We start from the raw sequence: 21,259 nt of genomic DNA on the forward strand, positions 1-21,259 counted from the left end.
TGTCGTCATCATGGTTGTGGTCTTGATTCCGCTGTGACCTAGCGAGCGTGATTGTGGAGAGAGAGCACTGCTGCAGACTGAAAAGCTACCAGACGGTTATTGTTGGCTGGTTTTGGTGCACAGTTTAAACATATCTGCTGTGATAGTTTATCTGTCTCTATACCGTCGAGCGAGCGCTGGGCCGGTCAAATCAGACGACTGTGGACTGTCCCGATGGCGGCTGTGAGGAGTATGAACAAAATGTATGGAGTATGTTTCCATGCTGCTCGTCAGACGGCAGGACTGAAGGCATCGAGGCTGCTTCAACACAGAGCCTTCAGAGTCGGCGTAAGTTCAAATGAACACTTGCTCTAAAGTTACTGATGTGCTACATTTAGCTTTAGCTTAATAACACCAACGGTCGCTTTTTGCGGGTGGATCCAACACGGTTGTTGAGAGAAGTGGTTCGATTCTTGACCCGGTTAACTGAAAATGTGCTGTCAGTAAACGCGATGTCAGCTTAAAACATCAGCCACTAGATAATATAAAGTCGATATTTGTTATGTTTATGGTAGGATTCGAGTTTGGACCCATCAAGGATTCATAACGTTACGTTGTTTGATATCAGTTATCGCGATAGGTTGTGGGCCAGCTAGCTTTAGCTGACAACCTTGCAGAAACTAACGTAACCTTAACTGTAACCCAGTTCTCTAACACAACATTATGATGTCGAGGTGAATGTGCCACATATGTGTGAATATATATGTCTAAAAAATGCAATTAGCAACTGAACCGGCACAGGTGAACCTTGTGTTTGTTGATGTGTCTCTGAAGCTCAGGTAGCTAGCTAACCGGCTAAAGATAACGCGAGCTGCATTCCCATTGGTCGAACAAAGGGGCGTGAGGAGGACACTTCCGCCTTCAAGTTCAACATGACTTTAAAAAATCCTGTACAATAACAAACGTGATGTCGAGAAAAAGTAGGATTAAAACTGTCGATTTCCAATCGAATCGTTAAGAAATGAAATATTATTCACTTGTAATAAGTGTATTTTGACCTGACCAAAGACTTTGTTATATTAAAATATAATTAAAGCAGAAAACCACTTCCATACTGTATAGAAATAAAATTGCCAACATTGATATTCAACATCCTAAGTCATTGAATGTGGGGCAGTGTATGCTTAAAAAGTAAAAAAATAAAAATAAAAATAAACAAGATGATACATCTAAACAGGTGTATTTTATGATTTGTCTGTGAAATTAGCAGTATTTTCTGAAATAAAACTGTCACTAGACCACACCTTGGATAATGTCCTGCTATTAAAGAACAATACTTTCATTTTATATATTCTCACTAGTGGAGTATTATTATTATAACAAGTAGACATGGTACTATATATTCTTAAAAATACAGTATTAGTGAGGAATAAAGACAACATCCCATCATCATGTTAACTGTTTAAACATGTTAAATCATAGATCACATTATCTGTGATTTACATAGTTATAATTTCAACAGTTTTTTAAAACATGAAATGTGGCCATATTCCAGTAAAATCACCTTTTGGTAATATGAGGTCATCCAAAAACTCAGTTCACTCAACTCAACACCTGCAGAGTTGTTTTTCTATGGACATCATTATCAGGAGAAAGATGAATCCCCCTTTGTGGTGTCAGTTTTAGAGAGGGCCCTTCTTTGCCACAGCCACAGTGGTGTTGTTAATAAATAATGCTTGTATTCAATCTGTCAGGCCGTGCGGCAGCAGCAGCCCTTTGACTCAACACTGGAAAAGCCACAGTTCCCTGGAGCCTCAGCTGAGTTTGTGGATCACCTTGAGTTCATCCAGCCCAATGTCATCTCTGGGATCCCAGTGTACCGTGTGATGGACAGGCAGGGCAACATCATCAACCCCTCTCAAGACCCTCAGGTACAGTCAGCCTGTCTCCTCGGCTGGTTATTTATAGTGGAACCATGTTCTCCATACCTGTCATACCACATTAATTTGTTTGTGTTTTTCTCTCTCCTGCGCAGCTCTCCAAAGAGACAGTTTTGAACTTCTATCAGAAGATGACCATGCTGAACACAATGGACCGCATTCTTTATGAGTCTCAGAGACAGGTATGTGTTTCCTCGTGCATTTCCTGGTGTAACCTTAGAACACCTGAAGAATGCTTAACAAAGTGTTAATTGTTTCTTGTCACAGGGTCGGATCTCCTTCTACATGACCAACTATGGCGAGGAGGGGACGCACATCGGCAGTGCTGCTGCTCTTGACCCAAGTGACATAGTGTTCGGTCAATACAGAGAAGCTGGTGAGGATCATTCGGGATTTGGTGTCAGATTGTCCCAAAATAATTGGCCTTTTTAACATTTTGATAGTTATCCAAGAAATTTAATTACTTTACCATATATTTTGACATCTAATTTGTGTATTCGCAGGTTGGTCATGATAATTACCTTGGTGTTAATTTGAAAACTGTTCTCTGACAACCATGTGATTAATGATATTTGAGGCAAACATTATTTTAGTTAGTCAGTGAATTACATAACATGCCCGCCACACATCTATTGTGGAATGGCATCAATTATTCAGATGCTCAGTCATTCAGAAAAATCAGTAAGACTTTATTTGCACATCACGTTTTGTAGAAATGGCAGCACCATGTTGATGAATCACCATGCTGTTCAATGCAGCCAGGAATGCACATATTTGTACATTGGGGAGACCAAACAACCTCCAAAAAAATCATTCCTTTGAGGACGACAATGTAAACATCTTTTCCAGAGAACACAGATGGTTTGAAAGAGTAGTAAAGGAATCCACCTATGTCAAACTGGAACAACCTTCTTTGAACAGAGGAGGTGGACATTACTTATAGCCCGCCTACAATGCAGTACTCTGCAGTTCCCAGCAGACAGCTTAACAACCTAAACTCACACCTGGGCTCACCTAGCCTTTGTTTGATCTCACCTGAAAAATATGCATCACATCAGGAAGAGTACACTGTTCTATTATTCAATTTACCAGCAGTGACACTTAGAGTAGCGATCTTAATTCCAGGGTTCGTACGGGTGCTTGAAATCCTTGAAAGTGCTTGAATTTCAATGTTGTGTTTTCAAGGTCTGAAAAGTGCTTGGATTTTAGTTTAAGTGCTTGAAAGTGCTTGACATTATAACTCTGTGTCTTTTACAAAATTGGGATCAGACTGGATGATTAATTTCTGAAGTTTTTGCTATTATAGAATATAATTTTAGATGTTTACAGTACAATACAATGTACATAATTGTGATAAAAAGTGAAGAGAAAAATCACAAGTATATATATTCCTTTAGATACGTATTTTACCCCAGCAGTAAGGTGCTGGAAAATCTTAAAAATGACCCTTAAAAGTGCTTGAAAAGTGCTTGAATTTGACCTTGAAAAATGTGTACGAACCCTGTAATTCACCACACAGCGCTACTTGCACACCTTGTTTTATAAAATAGGCAACGTTAAATGCAGTCTCCGCTTTCATATGCCCACCTAACTGTTGTGTCATCCTTCTCAACCAAGGGTTTCGACATCCATGTAACCTCTCCATTAATTCAGCTTTCCTGCCTTTTGAGTAACACTGTAATGACTCCTGTGCGGCCCTGCAGGAGTGCTGATGTACCGTGGTTTCCCCCTGGATTTGTTCATGGCTCAGTGTTACGCCAACGCCGATGACCTCGGCAAGGGTCGGCAGATGCCTGTCCACTATGGCTCCAAAGACCTGAACTTTGTCACCATCTCCTCCCCTCTGGCCACTCAGATTCCCCAGGGTGAGCTGTACACCTGTGTGTTAGCATTTTCTTTAAGTACACACACACACACACACACCTGTGAATGTGTATTCATGTCTGATGTCTGTTTCAGCGGCTGGAGCTGCATATGCCGTCAAGAGAGAGAACATGAACCGTGCTGTAATCTGTTATTTCGGAGAGGGAGCAGCCAGCGAAGGGGACGCACACGCCGGCTTCAACTTCTCTGCCACCCTCGAGTGCCCACTGATATTCTTCTGTCGTAACAACGGCTATGCCATCTCTACCCCCACCAACGAGCAGTACAGAGGCGATGGAATTGGTAGGAAGCATTGTTTTGTTCACGAGTCTGATTTGAAATCCTCAGCTGCTCCTGATGAATGTGTATCATTCTTTCTCTGATTAAACAGCTGCTCGTGGTCCGGGCTACGGAATGATGTCCATCCGTGTCGATGGTAATGACGTGTTTGCTGTGTACAATGCCACAAAGGAGGCGCGCCGCAGGGCTGTGGCTGAGAACCAGCCCTTCCTCATTGAGGCAATGACCTACAGGTTAGTTGATGTTGCTGCATTTTCAGACAAATGGAGTCACTTTAACACTGACACCTAATTTATCAGGTTTTGTTTATTAGAAATATTACATTTTTGGCTGTGGGGTCAAATTGATGAACCTCTGTAGTCTGATGTGAAGTAGAAGGAAAGACATTTTTTAGAAACATATACAAAGCTACAAAAATAATGTTACTACTGTTTTTTCCCCCTGAATTTCCTCTTCCTTGCCAAAACCAAGTACTTGTTGTATTCAACCCTGAATGGTGTTAAGTTAATAAGATATAGCACCACTCCCTCTTCAGCCACAACAGGCTTTACAGCTTTATTTCTAAGAAATGGTATGCTACTCGACCTGTGAACAATTCCACTTTTAGAAAAATCAATTTGAGCAGGTGACTCAATTTTCTAATAAAACAGGTATGCGTTTCCTCGTGCATTTCCTTGTGTGCACAGTTGAACCTGAACACAAGAACAGCTACAAAGATTGAAATCCTCTCATAAAGGCTGGGCCCAATCCCACACTGGCCTGCTAAAACAATCACAGGAACAAGAGTTTAATGACGAGGAACCAAAACTGGGATAAACAAACAACAACTAACAACCGGGACACAAAATACATAAACAAAGAAGGAGCAAAATGACGATTCATTCACTGTTTTATTACCCCTGAGGAACTTAATATGTGCAGTGGACAAACCACACAAAAACAACGATCACAGACAATAATTACACAGTCATGGCAATAATCAGTTAATCATGGTGTGCAGCCACAGTACAACGAATACTTCTCTAAATTACACACAGATTTACAAATTTAAACAGAGCGTAGGATAAAGGAGGAGCAACAGTGCAGTGGTGTTGGTGTTAAAATTGAAAGAGTGATAAGAAAACAATGGAAAGTGAATTGCATGGAGAGGAAAAGAAGATCAAAATGGGTTATTCATTATCAGAATCCGGTAATGTAAAATAATCAGAGTTGTACAAAGAAAAACACAAAGTATAAAACCTTTATTTACACATTTGAGTTCTATAAGTTGTTTACTTTTTTGATATTTGGGGGAGATAAAAGATTAGATACCTGGTTGGTAGGTGTGGATCTGTGAATTATACTAAAATAAGACATGAACTTATATTATCCATTAGAGATTTCCCTCTCTGGGAAGAATACATACTACCAAATATAATTAGGGGTTAATGTGTCTGAAAAGAAGAAGTCTACCTAATGGGTCGCACTTTTTTTTGCAAAGGAAAAACTTCATGAAGAGTTGTAGAAAATGTTGTGTGGAGAGCCAACCGATTTATGTTCTTCCCTCAGAATCGGCCACCACAGCACCAGTGACGACAGCTCCGCTTACCGCTCGGTGGACGAGGTGAACTACTGGGACAAGCAGGACCATCCCATCTCCCGGCTGAGACATTACATGACGGCCCGCAGCTGGTGGAGCGAGGACGACGAGAGGACCTGGCGGAAGCAATCCCGGAAGATGGTGATGGAGGCTTTCGAAAGGGCAGAGAAACGCCTGAAGCCAAATCCTGAATTGATGTTTACTGACGTGTACCAGGAGGTGACGCCCCTTCTGAGCAAGCAGAGAGATTCCATGTGGAAGCACGTGCAGCAGTACAAAGAGCACTACCCGCTTGACCTGTATGATAAATAACTGCACTGACGGGATGGAAACGAGCTGTGGGAAGTGGCTGAGGGTTGAGACTGTTGCACACTTTTACTGTATTAATAAAAGTATAGTTTTGATATGACGTGTCACAACAGAAGGAAAAGAGATAGATTGTGCTCACAAAATATTGTACTTCATGCCTCTGGGTTTGGTGCCTTAAGTTCATAGAATTACAGTCTGTAGTAAACTTCCTCTCCTGTAAGTGCTGAATCACTCTTTTGTGTTACAACATCTCCATGATCAACCAATGTTCTTCTTTCTTGAAGTGCAGCAAAAAACAGCTGATGCCGTTTGAAACAAATCAAGCAATAAGCGGTGGACGCTAACCTCTGTTGTGTATGTTTTTCTCACTTGTAACTGTCTTCTTCAGTGGTTATGGTATTTAACAGGTTTCCTTGTGTAACTGAGGTGACTGATTGAAAGAACTTTATTTTATTGAGTTTTTAGTATGCACACCCAAATTTTAGATGGGTTTGTATGCTGTTACACACTACTCTAAACCCCAGAACTGTACACCCATCTATTGTTCATGTTACATGTTTGGTGTTTTGTGGAAAATAAACTATGAAACAGCTGGATTGTCTATTGCCTCTTGTCGTTTCTTTATTTAAATCAGTCATTAATCTATGAAAAGTCACTAGTTTTGTAGTCCAGAATACATTTCTGGAGGTTTACATCAAAACATTATTGCAGCGTTGTCCTAAATGACTGAAGTAGCTGGGAACCGGCTTTTAAAATGTAAAAGAACGGCACTACCGTAGCACAGCTAGTAGAACATGTGCTCCCAAACAGGGCTGTGTCCTTGCCAGGCGTCCCAGGGTTCGGTTCTGACCTGTGGCCCATTGCTGCATGTCTTTCCTTCTCTCTTGACCCATTTCTTGTCACTGCAGCTCTCCCATTGAAAGAAAACCCATGAAAAGGCCCCCAAAATCTGTACCATACAGTTTATGTGGTGTAATCCAGATATCTGGAAGCCCCGAGATCCCAAATAGCCATTTTATGTTTTATGTTAATTTACGTCACCCGTGTCTGTTGGTTGGTTTGTCAGCAAGATTACACATTACACTACATAAAGCATTTTCACACAACGTGCATGGAAGATTAGTCTCCCGTTAACTTCCGGCGCAGTGCCAGATTTTGGATGAGCTGTTCCTTTAATGACACAATGAAGGCAGATCAGCCATGGCTTTAATGTCACTGCGGTCTGTTTACTCATACCTCGCCGCTCCTTTAGCTCACCCGCTCTTTTCAACAAGTCAACAACGGGCTGTGAATGCCCCTCCACAACTTCTTCATCTGCTGTGGGGAGCGCTGGTGAATCAGAATTAGATCTTTATGGATGCACAGATTCTCCCGATCCTGCTCCTTCACATCAAACGTCTGGAAGCCTGCGTGCGCCTCGGGAGAAACTCCCACAGCCTTAAAGCACATCCCGATGTAGACGTCGTCGATGGGGAAGAAAGGGATGACATGTGACACTGAGTACAGGGTTTGAAGCAGCGCTCCAGAGATGAGAAAACCTCCTCCGCCAGCGTAAGCAGGGTACGGGCCGTCATAGAAGCTCAGTGGGATGTAGTATTTGCTTTTAGGATCCCTGAGAGGATTCGCTGTGCTGATGATATGTCCAACATACAGCTGAGAGGCCTTCGCCGGCTCCAGAGACTGCAGGTAGCTGAGTAATGCTGGTGTGTTGACGAACACATCATCGTCCCCGCTAAAAACGAAGGCGACGCGAGGACAGTATTTCAGCGTCCACTGGAGGAACATGTTCATTTTGAGCGTCAGGTTCAGGAGGGATTCATGGAAGTCCCACTGCAGGATGTCCCCGTAGTGTCTCGCTTCAAATGACAGCAGTGGGCCGAGGTCGGGGTCATCCTGTGGGGAGGTACCCAACAAAAACACTGTGTGAACTCTCAGTGCGCTCGGATACTTCCCCTCTCGGCCCCAAGTCTCCCGCACCGCCTGCCTCCGCTCAAAGTTTCCAGGAGTTGACTTGATAGCCAAAAGCAGGACGGTCCGGTTGTCCCCCGTCTCTTTACCGGAGATGCACTTTTTGGGCTGGTTGATCAGGACCGGAGGAGTCCTGCAGTTCATGCCCTGCAAAAAGTCTTGGAACAAGACAGGGTAGGAGATGAAGTCGTGCACGTTAGTTTGTAGAACGTCTAGATTCGTCTCCCGACAACGTGACCAATCAGAGTGCTCCTTGTAGGCACTTTCTCCCTTGTCCAGGTTCCTGAGGGCCGAGTACAGCAGACGGTTCCAGTACGCTCCGTTTTGAGAGATGGTCTGTCTGAGGCCGTCAGAAATGGACACATTGTAGACGACAGGTTGAGGCTCGGTGACGCTCTCCGGCTTAGAGGTCTTCACGTCGCTGGCTTGGACCTGGACACTCGGATGCTTCGGGAGGTCCTCCGGTCCAGCCTTGTGACTGTACGTCGTCTCCAGGTGTAGCGTTGAGTAGAAGAAGATCAGAAACAGAGAAATGAGGAGAACCATAGCACCGAACGTTTGAATACGTCTCATTGGCTCGAGGTAAGTAAACCAAGCTGTGTGGTGTGTTGTTCCTGGAAATGGATTATATTTCAGGGGAGATGGTCCCGGCGTGTGGTCAGGTTACACAGACTCTGCCAGCAGGTGACACACTGGATGTACCTGCCAATAGAAAACATACAGAGGTGACAGGACACCTTAATGTAAATCAACACATCACAAAAACGTCACAGCCTTCAACCTCAATGTGGTTGAAAATTAACTTTAACTGTACGTTTTTACTGCCGGATGTTCTCTGCAATTTTTAAACCTAAAAGAGCTGCAACACAACACATTTTATTTAATATAACTGTTGACACAATAAACTGCAAGCATGTTATTTAATAATGAACATATATTTACACTTTTATACAAAAAAACACGTTGTTTTTTCGCTTGCAATATAAATGTGTCTTTTTCGAATAGTTCTGTACACTTGGGTCAGTAAATAGCTTTGGAATCGCAGAAATCGGGTATGTTTGGAAAGCTGGAAATCACACGGATTCAATGAGCCAAATCGTATTCATGTGTGATGATGTTAGTACTGAGAGCAGCAGCCATTTAAGTCACCAAACAACCAGAACACAGGGGCGGTTCTGGGGGGGGGCAACAGGGGCCAGTGCCCCACGTAACTCTGAGTCTGGACCCCCCTGTGGCCCCCCTGACAGGGAGTCTGCATTAATAATACAATGACAGATTTCTTGCAATGATTTTGTTCTGAAGGGAAAAGCAGAAATAAAGTGTCTCAGCATTGATTATGTTAATTATTATGATATGATTATAGAGGGGCAGGGGCTCAAAGTCAGAGAAGGGCAGTAAGTGCCCGCAAAATCCTTTTCAGGCCTTAATAACACAATATGTAGATTAACTTAAAATGACTAAACAAATTACTTATAGAAAGCTTACTACTCAGCTGTGTTTCCTGTGTAGCTGTGAGTGATATGCAACTGCCGTTTCTTTAGTGTCAACAAATTACTGTCAACATGAGTTTATTCACATTATCATAATACTGAGGTTTGGAAGACACGCAATTCAGCTGCAATTCTTAAAAAGCAATAAAACACTGGTTTATTATTAGGCTATTTATTGGAGGGCAAGTGCAAACTAGAAATACAGGCTACACATCTAAAAATGTGACAAAACCAAGAAATGACTACTGTGACTGCTACTGTGGATGTTAGTAGAACAACAATGTTTACAAAAGCAAAGTCACAGTGAACTCAATATCCGGAAGAAGCTTAAGACTTGTGGCAAGGTAAACAGCCGACACAGACAGTTGTCATATTAGATTATTAACTCTCATTAACCAGCAGTTATCTTAACAAGCACAAATGGGCACTCTTCTAAAATATGACTCATATTTAAGCATGTTGAATAAGTGGAAGGCGACTTGTTAGCCCCCACAAGGAAGTTATCTTAATGGATTTATAACTCACAAAGCTTCAAGTCGCTCCACTGTCCTCTCATCTATTTGCTTGGTGGAGTTCTCGATGAGGCTGCGGCTTCTCGCTCTCTCTTTGCCTTCAAAATAAGAGCTTTACATTGCACCCCATTGGTGTTTAGAACTGGGTTCTTAACGGTGGGCTTTTAATTTGAAAGTAGCGACCGTTCGCAGAGAGCCGCAGCCGACAGAGATGCGGCTTTGGGCTCAACACACTCACAACAACATATTACGAGGAAATGCGTTTTTATACCGCCGTTTTTTTTTTGACATCCCTTTGCACAACAGGAATTTATTGGGCCTTATGTGTGCACGTGCCAGAACAGGTCTATTTTTTGGAAGTCTACTGGAGTCCCTTGGTTTTATATTGTGACTTGAGTCAGAAGGTGGGCTTCTTCTTCCTCTCTACCGGACGAGATCTGAACTTTTACTTCAAAAATTGCCACCCGGCTCATCGTTACACGTCACACACCTACCATCCTGTCTCATGACTGTTTTACACTTCATGTTACCGCGGCACACACTTATCTTGGAAAGACTTTGCCCCATTTAACTAGAATAGTTAACAAAGTAGACTTGACTCAGGTAAGAAAAAGGTGTGTTTCAGGTGTGGCTGTTTTACATTACATAATTGTATTTTTATTTATTTATTACAACGCCGCTACCAAAAGAATTTAAGAATATATGTATTTATATTGTGAAGCTGTTACATATTTACACGTGTTCACAGAATTCCACCTTATATCTTTTTACACCCACACCAAGGGCATTTAATTATGCATTCATTTATCTAAATCTTTACAGAATATTTTAAACATTTTACTTCAGTTTCACTGCAGTTGCCAATATGATGGTAGGCTATATCTAAATATTTTCCTTTATTAATATTAATGTTATTATGTCCGCATGTCCCGACCAATTTCATTATTATTCGTATATTATTCTTAGTTTATTTAATTGATAAAACACATGAAAGAAAAAAGACAAAAAGGCAAAGACAAGTCAAGAACATTAAAAACTGTTGTGATATTTATACACAGATAGATTAACAAACACTCAGGTGACACACAGAAAGCAGGTTTAGGGCTGACATGTGTGTTAATCATTATTCAAAATGTTTTAGTTAATACAATCATTGTTAACCTCTGACTGAATAAAGACAAAGTTCATCTCCTCTCCTCTCAGTCAGTCTTCTGTTTTTACAGGAAACTCATTTGAATTGTTTTTTTTTTCCTGGTCTGGTCTCATTTTCTGATAAAAATCAAGTATCTTCAATCAAATCTTAAACAATCATCCTTTTAACATTTTTAAATGCTGCAAATGAACAGCCTATAAAGACAAATTGAACTTATTTATTTTAAGGTCTGTAACAGTGAGTTTTTAGATAACACTGATCTGGTTCGAGTGTCGTTATTTATTTAGACTTTAACAGTTAAACTGTATTGATCCACCTAAATAACAAACAGTGTCGAGATGCTATCTGAGCCTGCAGCAGGTGATTTCCTTAACATTATGTGTTGAACACGTCCTTCTCCCCGGTGTGTAATTATAAACTGGCTCTGAACAAATAACAGAGGAGCAGAGTCCCCGATGGCCCAGCTGATTAACCTGCGAGTTAAAGCAACACCTGAGACACATGGAGATCACAAAAACAGGAAAATGTGAACTTTATATTGCATCTTTGCGATGTCATAGTCCCCGTGAACCCGTGTGGAAAACGTTCCCTACGAATTTAATTCATTATAATATAGATTATAAGGATTATCTGAAACTCGATCAACCTGCTTGAGCTTTGCAAAGTCACAAGGACACCAGCACCCGCAGCAGGTGACACCTGTAGCCTGAACCCACATTCACGTTTTATTCAAGACAAAATATAAAGCTTACCAACCCGAGCTGACAGCGATCAGAGGATGGAGCATATGTCTGAAGCGGAAGATGAATGAAATAATATCCAGGAGCCTTCAGATCCTTCCGCCAGGTGAGCAGGTGCGCAAAACCGCATCATTTAGTTTTTCAACCGCATATTTCTCTGTGGAGGAATCGGAGCAGCGCTGTGTGGACACTAAGGTGAGGAGGCTCTGCAGCACTGACTGACTGACTGCATGGTGCGTACACGTGATCAGGTGATGCCTTCAATCAAGAGGGCTGCAGGTAGAAGCCACGCCCAGGATGGTGTGCGTCTGAGACAGGTTTATTCAAACGTTTGACAGGAAAACATCACTGATGTACAAATTATTTAAGACCAACATCATCAGGAGGGTACATGAGCACAGTGTTCAGATCAGTAAAGCTCCTTTTTCTTCCATGTATTGCATCTGGTGCAGGCTTTTTTTTTTAAACAAAAAAAACTACAAAATGCTGTTTTTGTTTTTTTCCAGCCTGGTTAGTTATGACAGAAAAAGAAAAAAAAAAAACACAAATCAGACAATCACAAAATAAACACTTGAGAAATAAACTCCTATACAGCTGAAAACGGTTTCACCTCCATACGGACCCATGCAAATGTTCAGAAAGGTGACGGGCTTCTTTCACCTTCTTTGTGTGGAATAAAAGCACTTTAAATGGGAGTGGCAAAAAAAAGAAATCAGCAAATCAATTGGTATCGCTTCTAAAAGCATGAATTTTTCCATTTTTTTTTTTTATCAAATCTAGCCGTTCACATCCTGAGAACTTCGCAGTATAAGGCAGACGGGGCGGTTGTCGTGGAATAGTCTCAGAAACTCTTGGCCTCTCTGCAGCCGAGATGAAATGCTGTTTAATTAGAGGCGCCCTGATACGACCCACAGCACCCTCGAGCAATCAAAAGTTCCAAAATACAACGCGAGTGCTTCGGTCTCTACTGGCGCTTTTGGTCAGTTGAGATTATTTGTAGCACATTCTGGAAAATAGATCTTGTGTTAGTAAATTCCTCTCATCCATTTTATAACAAGAAAAATCAAATAAAAGCTTCTTTTTTTTATTTAAATGTGCTGGTATGAATATTTGGTATTGCACCCCATTAAGAAAACTGAACTGATATCGGGGGCCAATACCTGTATCATAACAATATACAACTAACATACTGTACGCAGGGTGCACTCAGGAAAGTAGTGTTCATATCTATAAAGAAGACCATATTTTATAGAGCGTTTAGTGGATTAAAAAAAGGCAAGAGAAATACTGCAGATGGAAGGAAAGAAACACATTATCTGTGGGAGAAACTAAGGGCTAATGGTCAAACAGCTACGATCGCCGCTAGAATGGAAGTGAGAGGCTCGAGGCGAAAAGGAGGATGCAAGTCGGTTGTTGAGGGCAAGAGGTCGATCGGCGAGGGAAGTCAGCGAAGGTCACTCTCTTCGTCCTGTATGGTTTTCTTGATGCGGAGAAGCATCGTGGTGAGCCACTGGTCCAGCCGTGAGATGGTATCAAATTCCTTCACCTGGGAAATGAGTCGGAAATATTACCAAAATTACCCCAACGGTTCAAGAAAAGAATGGTTAAAGCAACCGGGCTGCTGCAGCTATGCATGAGTTCATATGTAGGGAAATGTCTAACTTAGGACGGAGTTTACACACAACAAACACTTTAAAATCTTACATTAACCCCTCAGCAGTTTAAAATATTCTGTTGGTGTAACGTTTCAGTGTTCCAATCGAAGCTGCATTATGTGCTCATTATAGTGTTGAAGCTCCATCTGACCAATAAAAGGGCATTATTATGTTACTGTATGTTTTTGTGAGGCACGACAGCCTACAGACCCAGAGAAACTCTACAACACTGATACCTCTGCAGGATTTTTAAACTTGCTGCTACAGAAACGTTGGCTACAAGCTGGTAAAAGGTAACAGGCACTCACCGAGTCAGTATAGGCATCCACGTTCTGTTCTTCACAGGCGTCTAGAAGTTTCTGAAAAGATAAAAACATTATTTACATTAATGCTGCACACTGGAACGGCTGCTCAAAGACAAAAATACATTTTGTGACACAACTGAGATGCTAATATAACGGCTACGATACAGCGCCTGCATGCCTCTGTAGAGCACTTCTACAGTTTTTAAACAGCCTAATCCAAAGAAAAGTGTTCGACTGGTGCTTTTGTATTTGATGCTGCAGGGTGAAATGTTGAGGAACATTTTGCAAGACATTAATTACAATCGAGCTTTTGTTTTTGATCACTGGCATGAAGATTTTAGCAAGATCGACCATCTATAATAAACGTTTTTTATTGAGAACAGCAACAGAGAAGCAACAGTCACCCAGTTGTAAACTCTGCAGTCTGTAGAGTTTAACTGCCTTCCATCAGCCTCGCCTTTCCTTGGTTCGAAGATTATTCAAAGTTTCCGTTTCTGTTTAAGAGCAAAAAAAAACAACACCGAGACGTACCTTCACCAGCTTGCATTCCCGAGAGTCTGAGAAGGCTGGAAACATTTCTTCATACTTCTGCACTGCGAGCTGGGGAACCAGAAGATGAACATTAGGACAATGGCTCATGTAACAGTTGCTGTACACTGACACAAGTTCTGTGGTTTGGCTTACTTTAGCGTTCAGCATGTCTACACAGAAGTGACAGAGCGCTGCCTTGAAGAAGTGATCCTTGGCACTGTATTTCAGGAGCGTACTGTCCATCGCGTGGGTTCCAACCTGAAAACACAAAGTACAATTCACGTTTGTGTTGTTACCACAGCCCGCGAGGCGACTGACAACATGTTGAGACAAAGGCTGCCGGCGAGCGTCATCACACCTGTTCATAGATCTCAATTGCTTTCGGATACTGCTCCAGCTGAGCTGCATAGGTTGCTACTTTCAGAAGGCACTTGTTTGCTGAACTGGAAAAGGAAATAAAGAAGCTCTTCAGTTCAAATGTCATCAAAGATAATCAAGTAAGTTAAAGCTAAAACGAGGAACTTGCGTGTTGTGGATTCTGGTGTTTCCACTATTCTGTGTAACAAAGATCACGTGACGTGTTTTTAATGCAACAATTTTCTTCTTTTTTAAAAACACAGCTGTCTGCAGGATGCATGACAAGATAAATATATATATTTGTGGCAATTTGAGATTAATAACTGTAATATGAGGACGGTTAAACAATGTAAAAGTAGACTGATTTAGTTCCATCCCACCAGACTAAACATCAGGTCATCAGTTTTAAACAAGACTGTTTGACAACTAGTTTAAAGTTCCTTGTAGTACCTTTAACTGCACGATCGTGAAGCAAAGACATAAACTTGAAAGAAATTGCATTAATTTGAAACAACTGAAAAGAAAAATATAGGAAACAAACATCTTAGGCTAACAGCAAACCAGAGGAACAATTTAAAATAGTCACCTGGTGGATTCTTCCCCTTTGTAATAATCAGCAGCCTGTTCATAATGGGCAATGGCCTGGAAGGGAAATTATTAAGAGGAGAATATTTGACGGTTTAACGAAAATAGACACCATTAAATTAGAGGCAAAACAGAAATAATACATCTGACCAACTTGAAACACAGATATTTCATCTGACCTTGTCGATGTCCACCAGCTCTGTCTCATATATTTCGGCGATGCTGATGTGATGTTTGGCTGCAATGGTGAAGCGCCCCTAAAACCAAAAAGAAGAAAAAAAAATGAAAGATGACATCAACAGGGGGAGAAAAAATCTAAATTTTCTGACTCCAGCCTCTTAAAGATGATTTTTTTCTGGTTTGTTTACTTCTCTATAACGATAAATGGAATACCTTTGGGTTGTGGATAAGAAAAACAAACACATCATCTTGGATTTATCAACATTTTCTAACATTTTATAGACCAAACAACTAACTGATTATACAAGAAAACTGTCAACAGATTAAAATCATTAAAGTAATTGCTGGTTGAAGCCAAACTTACACAGCTAATTCAGATGCTACAGATAAAAAGTCCTCTTTTTATCCCTGACATAAGAGTTCCATGTTCACAAACTCACCATATCAGTGTATATCTCAATCGCTCGGTTTAGACAGTTTATGGCCTCTGTTGAGAAAAACAAAAGTATCGTTTTTAGTATGAAATATTCTGCAACCAGTTCGAAGTAACAATATGAAATGCACAGTGAGAACAGCCATGAATAACACTGTTTAAACTCTCCATCTGTAAAATTAATGACATCAGATGACACTGGAACTGGTACAGCAGCTTGCAAAACAGGGATTACAATTGAGCTGCAGCAGTCACATATCCAGAGGGTGGTGATGCGTGATCATTACCGTGTGGATCTGCTTTTTTAAAGGCGTTTCCTGCATCTATGAAGTTAGTCGCTGCATCGTGTTTGCTCTGCATCTGAAGGTGGAGGAGAGCAGCTTGGGAGAACGCATTTCCAGCAGCTGAAGAGAAAACATTTCATGTCAGGAGGATTGAAGTCGGACCAAAACTAGGAAAGAGATTTCAACCTGTAATTATCATTCTTACCACACCAGTTTTTGGCCATTTTGAACATGTTGGCAGCCCTCACATAAATGTCGCAGGCCTCTTCCAGCTTGGATGAACTCCTGTATGACAGCACACATTTAGTTAAACAAGACTCATACAGACTACCGATGGGTGACACTGACAAATACCAAGTGCCATTATACTTTTGGGTCAGAAACTAGGACTCGATAGTGATAATAACAGGAATTTGGGGCATGCTATCAACTGCTCACTCAGTCAAAAAGTTCAGAGAGTTATAAAATATAACTCCTGATTGCAATATTTTCAACTATAGGCACCAAACTGGGCTGGACAATAATTCAAGGTCACTGTTAATTCAATTTCCTGGGAATCATATGACAAAATACACATATTGTTTAATATTGTGACAATTATGTTGTCCAAATTAATGCTTCTGTGCAAATTAAGTAATCATATTATTTATTCACCTTCTTGTTTTACATGTTACAAGTTTTTCGTCGGCTGTGATGCATAAGAGTGACACACAGTTCATTATAGGGCTGCACAATACGTTAAAAGATAATAAAATCATTATGCGGATATTTTGCAGATATTACAATTGTGATAAGCTTCATGATTAGTGGGAATAATAATACTTTTTTTTTCAATTTTCAAAATCAATTTACAGTGACATTTTTTAGGGGGCACGTTTTCTTGTATCTGAAGAACAAGGACTTCTCTACAGCACTACAGTACTTCATTTTTAATGTTGTTTTCAATCAGTTTGATTATTACATAATGTAATGTTACATTCATGGGCCACATTTTACTTAATATATTGAAAAATAGTGCTATTAAGACCAATATAATGCTGAAGACTATTGTAAATGTTGGCTACTGGCTAACATTAGTGGATTTACAGTGATCGCTGTGCTTTGACCCCGATAACAAATGCATTAAATATGTTTTTAAACTCAAACATGGCTGTTGTCTTCATATACAACATGTAGTTTATGTTTCTGAATCAATGCTGAGCTGTGTATTTTATTTTATTGTCTTATCTAAATCTGCTTCCACTCTCAAATCTGCTCCTGTTGTAAACCAATGTGATGGACATGTGACACTTCTGACGTTTCTTCAGTAGATGGCGCTACAGCAGTTCAACGTCCTTACATCTAATGAAAATAATGTTAAATGTTACATTAATTACTGATGATCTTATCAGGACCTGAGATTATAAAGCCATCCTCACACAGATAATTGTACTGTGTAACTGAGCATCGCGTATTGCTGCATGCAGCCCTCTTGATTAAAGATGTTCAGCAGTGATCTGAAGGAAGATAACGTTTAATTTATGGCTAAACTGCAGCGTTTACTACACTCACATAACACTGACAACAAAAACGTAACATTAGACACAACTAAATCCATTGTGTACTGTTGTGGACAATCTGTCCCTGTCTTCGCAGTTTCAGATCTGGTGCTAGCTGCTCAGCTAGCTGCCGTACCTTCCGCTTAGTTGGCCTTCAGCTTGACAGATTTAGCTAAACATTAGCTAAAGCTAACTGTTATACTCACCCAAACAGCGATCCGAAAAACGACTGCGACGACTTCATTTTCTTTTCGGCCTCAGCCATTAAGGCCATTGCTTCCTTTTCTTTCCCGCTGTTGTCCATTTTTCGTGTCACCGCTCTGATTTTTCAGGAGAAACGAGGAATTGCGAAAGTCAACAAACTTGCTAACTAGTGCTAGCGGGGAGGTTTGCCGTGTCACATCACCAGCCGCAAAGTAACCATCACCTCTGTCATGTGACACGGGAGCCGTTCAAGCACTGCTGCGTTCAGGGACGTTCCGCAAACTCCACGTTCATCTCCTCAGGGTGATGTAACTGTCGAAAAGTGACTAATGTTTAATTCATTGACTGACTGTGTTACAGCAGCCACCTGTTATCCACACTACGGCCTAGATTACGGTTATACACTCTGATTATGATTATAAACGACCTCTCGGTTATATGATCCGATTACACCACCGACAACACGTGAAGGCATCTTGTGGTGAAGTAATGACCCTGAAATGATGATACAGTCACTTTCTCTTTTACTTTTTCTCGTGGTTATCCATATTTTTTGTGCAAATAGCACATTTACTACAAAATATTACAATATGCAATCAGACCACATCTTTGTTGCTCATCCATCCATCAGCTAGGCCCACTTATGTTTTGAAATTTGAACTGAGAGCCTGTCACATAGCAGCACACATACATCAGAGACAGTCAGCCATGAACACTGACATGAACACCTGCATGAATTTGGACTGTGAGAGAAACATCAAACCAAAATCCTCTTCCTGGGTATAATAAGCTGTATAATTATGTGCCATGCCATTATTCAGTGTATGATACCGCATGGTAAGATGATGTTAAATGCATGTAAAACGTATGAAGTAAAAAACAACATCTGTTTTAACCAACATCTTTTAGTGGGATTCCCCGAGCAGCTTGATGCACTGCATATATGTAAACATGAAACACTTCAATTGGTTGTTTCTGAATTTTTCCTTGCAACCTGTTTGGGCATTTATAATGTAAACTTTATGATGTCACACTCACTTTTTTTTTCCTTACCCCTGGTTTATAAATGCAAGGCCTGCAAGACTTCAGCTGAGCAGAGGTGCAATGACTGCCACGCAACTGCTTTAATTTTGAGGAGATTTTGTCAGATTAATAAATCATTTTTACTAGATATAAAGTATTTCATGAGAATAATAATATTTCACATTTTTATAGAATAGTCTACAAAGTTGTGCCTTTAACATTTAAAAGATGTATTTAGAAAACTTTTATTTACATTTAATATATCTGAAGAGGCCAAAGAGTTCCCTTTTAGTGAATAAAATCTGGTCACTAAAGGTTCCCAAAACAACTAATAATATATATCTCTATTAATCCATATAACTGTAAGAAACAACTAAACAACAGCAAAGAATTCCTCCCAAATGACACTCTAGTCAGCAAATGTTATATATTGTTCCAGATCCCAGTTAAAGCTTCAGATCAGGATTACATTTTTTTTATTTACAGCAGTGGTTTCTGTCAGCGAGACTGCAACTGGTTAGCTCTTGGGGGATTTTAAGCATCGTCACAACGAGGAAAAGTCCCAAATTTTCCAATGTAACATACTTTGCCTAATTGGGGGTTTGAGATATATATACAGTATGTAGCCTACAAGTTTGTCTTAACCTCCCAGAAACATTAAACAGATCTGATTGTTCACCAACGTTTCCACACTTTAATTTCACAATGTTTTGAACACCAAATAACATGTTTGCACTTCAGATTCGCTCGTAAGATTATAAGGCACGAGCACAAATGTATTGTAATAAAAAAACAAAACAGGAAAATGTTTAGATCTACGAATAACTTTTCGAGCACATCGCTTAAAACCTCCACCTTCAAAAAAAAGTACATTTCGACAACAAGGCGCGCAGACGAGCACTCAGATTTCAATCAGGCAAAACGGAAGTCTCCTGTTTCCTGCCTGTAGTTGGGTCCTGTACAGCAGCCCGTGCGAGGCTGTCCTGGAGACCCCGCGCTGCCTGCACCTCTATCGTCTCGGGTGAGTTTGTTACAATGTAGCAATTTCTCTATTAATCCGTATAACTGTAAGAAAGCTGCAATATTCGCGCACTGCAGTAAAGCCGCAAACTGCACAGCTACCGCAATCGAAACGCCACGCTGCTGCACGACCCGGCAAACGTAGTCATTTTCCACCGAATTCCCAAGCATACCCCCCTCATCCAAGAGTATTCCAACATTAACTCATATTTTGCTTGCAAGCAGAGATAGATAGCTCGCTACGCAATTGCGTTCACACTTCTAAGTAAACATTACTACCTCGTCTCGGGCGATTCGAGGCTCCGCTGTACATTATGAGTGTTAAAATTATGTCACTCGGTGGTTTGTTTTGAATGTCAAAGGCTGAAGCTAGCTATACGTCTGAATATTGTTGATAGCTGGTTGGGCTAAGAAGGCTAGCTAGCTAGGCTAACGAAATTCAACCCAGATGCATCAAAATGCTGGAAGTAGCGACGAAACGGTGGTTTGAAACTGAACGTTTTATTAAATCGGACTCTTAAGTAAGTCGCGTAGCTGTTGGGTAGTGTGTGTTGTGACGATTTGGGGAAATATGCATGCAAAGCTCTTTGAAAACACCAGCTAGCATGTAGCAAGCCGCTTGCAGTGTCTCCATTCATATCCTGCGCACTGGCTCTGCTCAGACCGAGTAATGGCTACGATCCGCTGCCGTTTTAGAGCGGCAACGGGGAATACGGTCCCCCTTCACAACCGCGGGCACACACGGAACATCTGCGTGTTCATTTTTGGGTGACTTGTTGTGTTTGTGTTGCTGGAAGTTCTTTGCACAGTTGTTGAGGCTGGTGGTGAATTCTGCGAGAGCAAGAAGTGGAAATCTTTTAGAGGCTGCGTGAAAACCGCGCGTTTTCAATTTGTTGTCTTTTGCCATCCGCTGTTTTCTCGACGTACCTGCCGTCTTGATCCTTGACGAGTTTATAACAGGAGAATGTTTTCTTTTTTTTATTGTGTGTGTAAATGGAAACATGTCGTTTTACAACTGAAGGTGAAGATGGGTTTATGTGTTAAAATGTAAGCTCTTTATTGTCTTTAATTAAGGAACATTTATGTCTTGTTTATACTAGTGATGCAGTTTAATTAAGTTCACTACCTTTCTTAATATCCTATGGGCCTGCTTTATTTTCACAATACCCACAGCTATTTCCAGAGATGCCTGTCAGCAATAAATGATGTCATGTTTTGAGTCATCACTCATAAGCGACTGAGATTAAAAAAACAAAAATACAATCACTCTTGATTTGTTTTTTAACATACATTTCTGGACACGTAAAGCAT

The 21,259-nt window shown here is 40.8% G+C and overlaps 4 protein-coding genes across 10 annotated transcripts in view; 2 read left to right on the forward strand and 2 right to left on the reverse strand.

The window, feature by feature from the left end:
* bckdha (branched chain keto acid dehydrogenase E1 subunit alpha) lies at nucleotides 1-6,571 on the forward strand. Its single transcript, XM_030398811.1, has 8 exons — nucleotides 1-327; nucleotides 1,734-1,910; nucleotides 2,015-2,101; nucleotides 2,187-2,295; nucleotides 3,623-3,784; nucleotides 3,879-4,085; nucleotides 4,174-4,315; nucleotides 5,631-6,571. The coding sequence occupies exons 1-8, from the start codon at nucleotides 214-216 to the stop codon at nucleotides 5,971-5,973; spliced, it is 1,341 nt and encodes a 446-aa protein (XP_030254671.1). The 5' UTR covers nucleotides 1-213; the 3' UTR covers nucleotides 5,974-6,571.
* Nucleotides 6,567-21,259, reverse strand: part of b3gnt2l (UDP-GlcNAc:betaGal beta-1,3-N-acetylglucosaminyltransferase 2, like) — a 16,459-nt gene continuing 1,766 nt past the window's right edge. Inside the window, exons 1-2 of one of the 3 annotated variants that reach the window (XM_030398832.1) lie at nucleotides 11,846-12,025; nucleotides 6,567-8,640 (exon numbers count right to left, since the gene is read on the reverse strand). In XM_030398832.1, coding sequence (XP_030254692.1) covers nucleotides 7,237-8,511 — 1,275 coding nt within the window. In that variant the 5' untranslated portion in view covers nucleotides 8,512-8,640; nucleotides 11,846-12,025 and the 3' untranslated portion in view covers nucleotides 6,567-7,236. Of the gene's footprint in view, nucleotides 8,641-11,845; nucleotides 12,026-21,259 lie in introns of those variants that run through there. The other 2 variants (XM_030398822.1, XM_030398843.1) reach the window with 2 other exon arrangements.
* napab (N-ethylmaleimide-sensitive factor attachment protein, alpha b) lies at nucleotides 12,137-18,185 on the reverse strand. Its single transcript, XM_030398858.1, has 11 exons — nucleotides 17,908-18,185; nucleotides 16,369-16,448; nucleotides 16,167-16,283; nucleotides 15,887-15,933; nucleotides 15,446-15,523; nucleotides 15,268-15,323; nucleotides 14,683-14,767; nucleotides 14,478-14,582; nucleotides 14,325-14,393; nucleotides 13,797-13,847; nucleotides 12,137-13,379 (listed from the first exon to the last, which is right to left on the reverse strand). The coding sequence occupies exons 1-11, from the start codon at nucleotides 18,003-18,005 to the stop codon at nucleotides 13,278-13,280; spliced, it is 888 nt and encodes a 295-aa protein (XP_030254718.1). The 5' UTR covers nucleotides 18,006-18,185; the 3' UTR covers nucleotides 12,137-13,277.
* The window catches only part of bicra (BRD4 interacting chromatin remodeling complex associated protein), a 13,178-nt gene continuing 11,804 nt past the window's right edge, over nucleotides 19,886-21,259 (forward strand). For 4 of the 5 annotated variants that reach the window (XM_030398752.1, XM_030398767.1, XM_030398781.1 and 1 more), the window contains exon 1: nucleotides 19,886-19,949. The gene's annotated coding sequence lies outside the window, so the exon portion shown is untranslated. Of the gene's footprint in view, nucleotides 19,950-19,997; nucleotides 20,996-21,259 lie in introns of those variants that run through there. The other variant, XM_030398760.1, reaches the window with a different exon arrangement.

This window comes from Sparus aurata, chromosome 2 (assembly GCF_900880675.1).
Source record: "Sparus aurata chromosome 2, fSpaAur1.1, whole genome shotgun sequence".
NCBI classification, from domain to species: domain Eukaryota; kingdom Metazoa; phylum Chordata; class Actinopteri; order Spariformes; family Sparidae; genus Sparus; species Sparus aurata.

Bases quoted from the DNA above. Each gene is read 5' to 3' on its own strand.
- bckdha (XM_030398811.1), top strand. From the start codon at position 214: ATGGCGGCTGTGAGGAGTATGAACAAAATGTATGGAGTATGTTTCCAT. The intron at 2,296-3,622 runs GTGAGGATCATT...GCGGCCCTGCAG, and splicing joins CGGTCAATACAGAGAAGCTG to GAGTGCTGATGTACCGTGGT. The intron at 4,316-5,630 runs GTTAGTTGATGT...TTCTTCCCTCAG, and splicing joins ATTGAGGCAATGACCTACAG to AATCGGCCACCACAGCACCA.
- napab (XM_030398858.1), bottom strand. From the start codon at position 18,005: ATGGACAACAGCGGGAAAGAAAAGGAAGCAATGGCCTTAATGGCTGAG. The intron at 14,394-14,477 runs GTAAGCCAAACC...CTGGTTCCCCAG, and splicing joins TAGACATGCTGAACGCTAAA to CTCGCAGTGCAGAAGTATGA. The intron at 13,848-14,324 runs GTACGTCTCGGT...TTATCTTTTCAG, and splicing joins GGGAATGCAAGCTGGTGAAG to AAACTTCTAGACGCCTGTGA.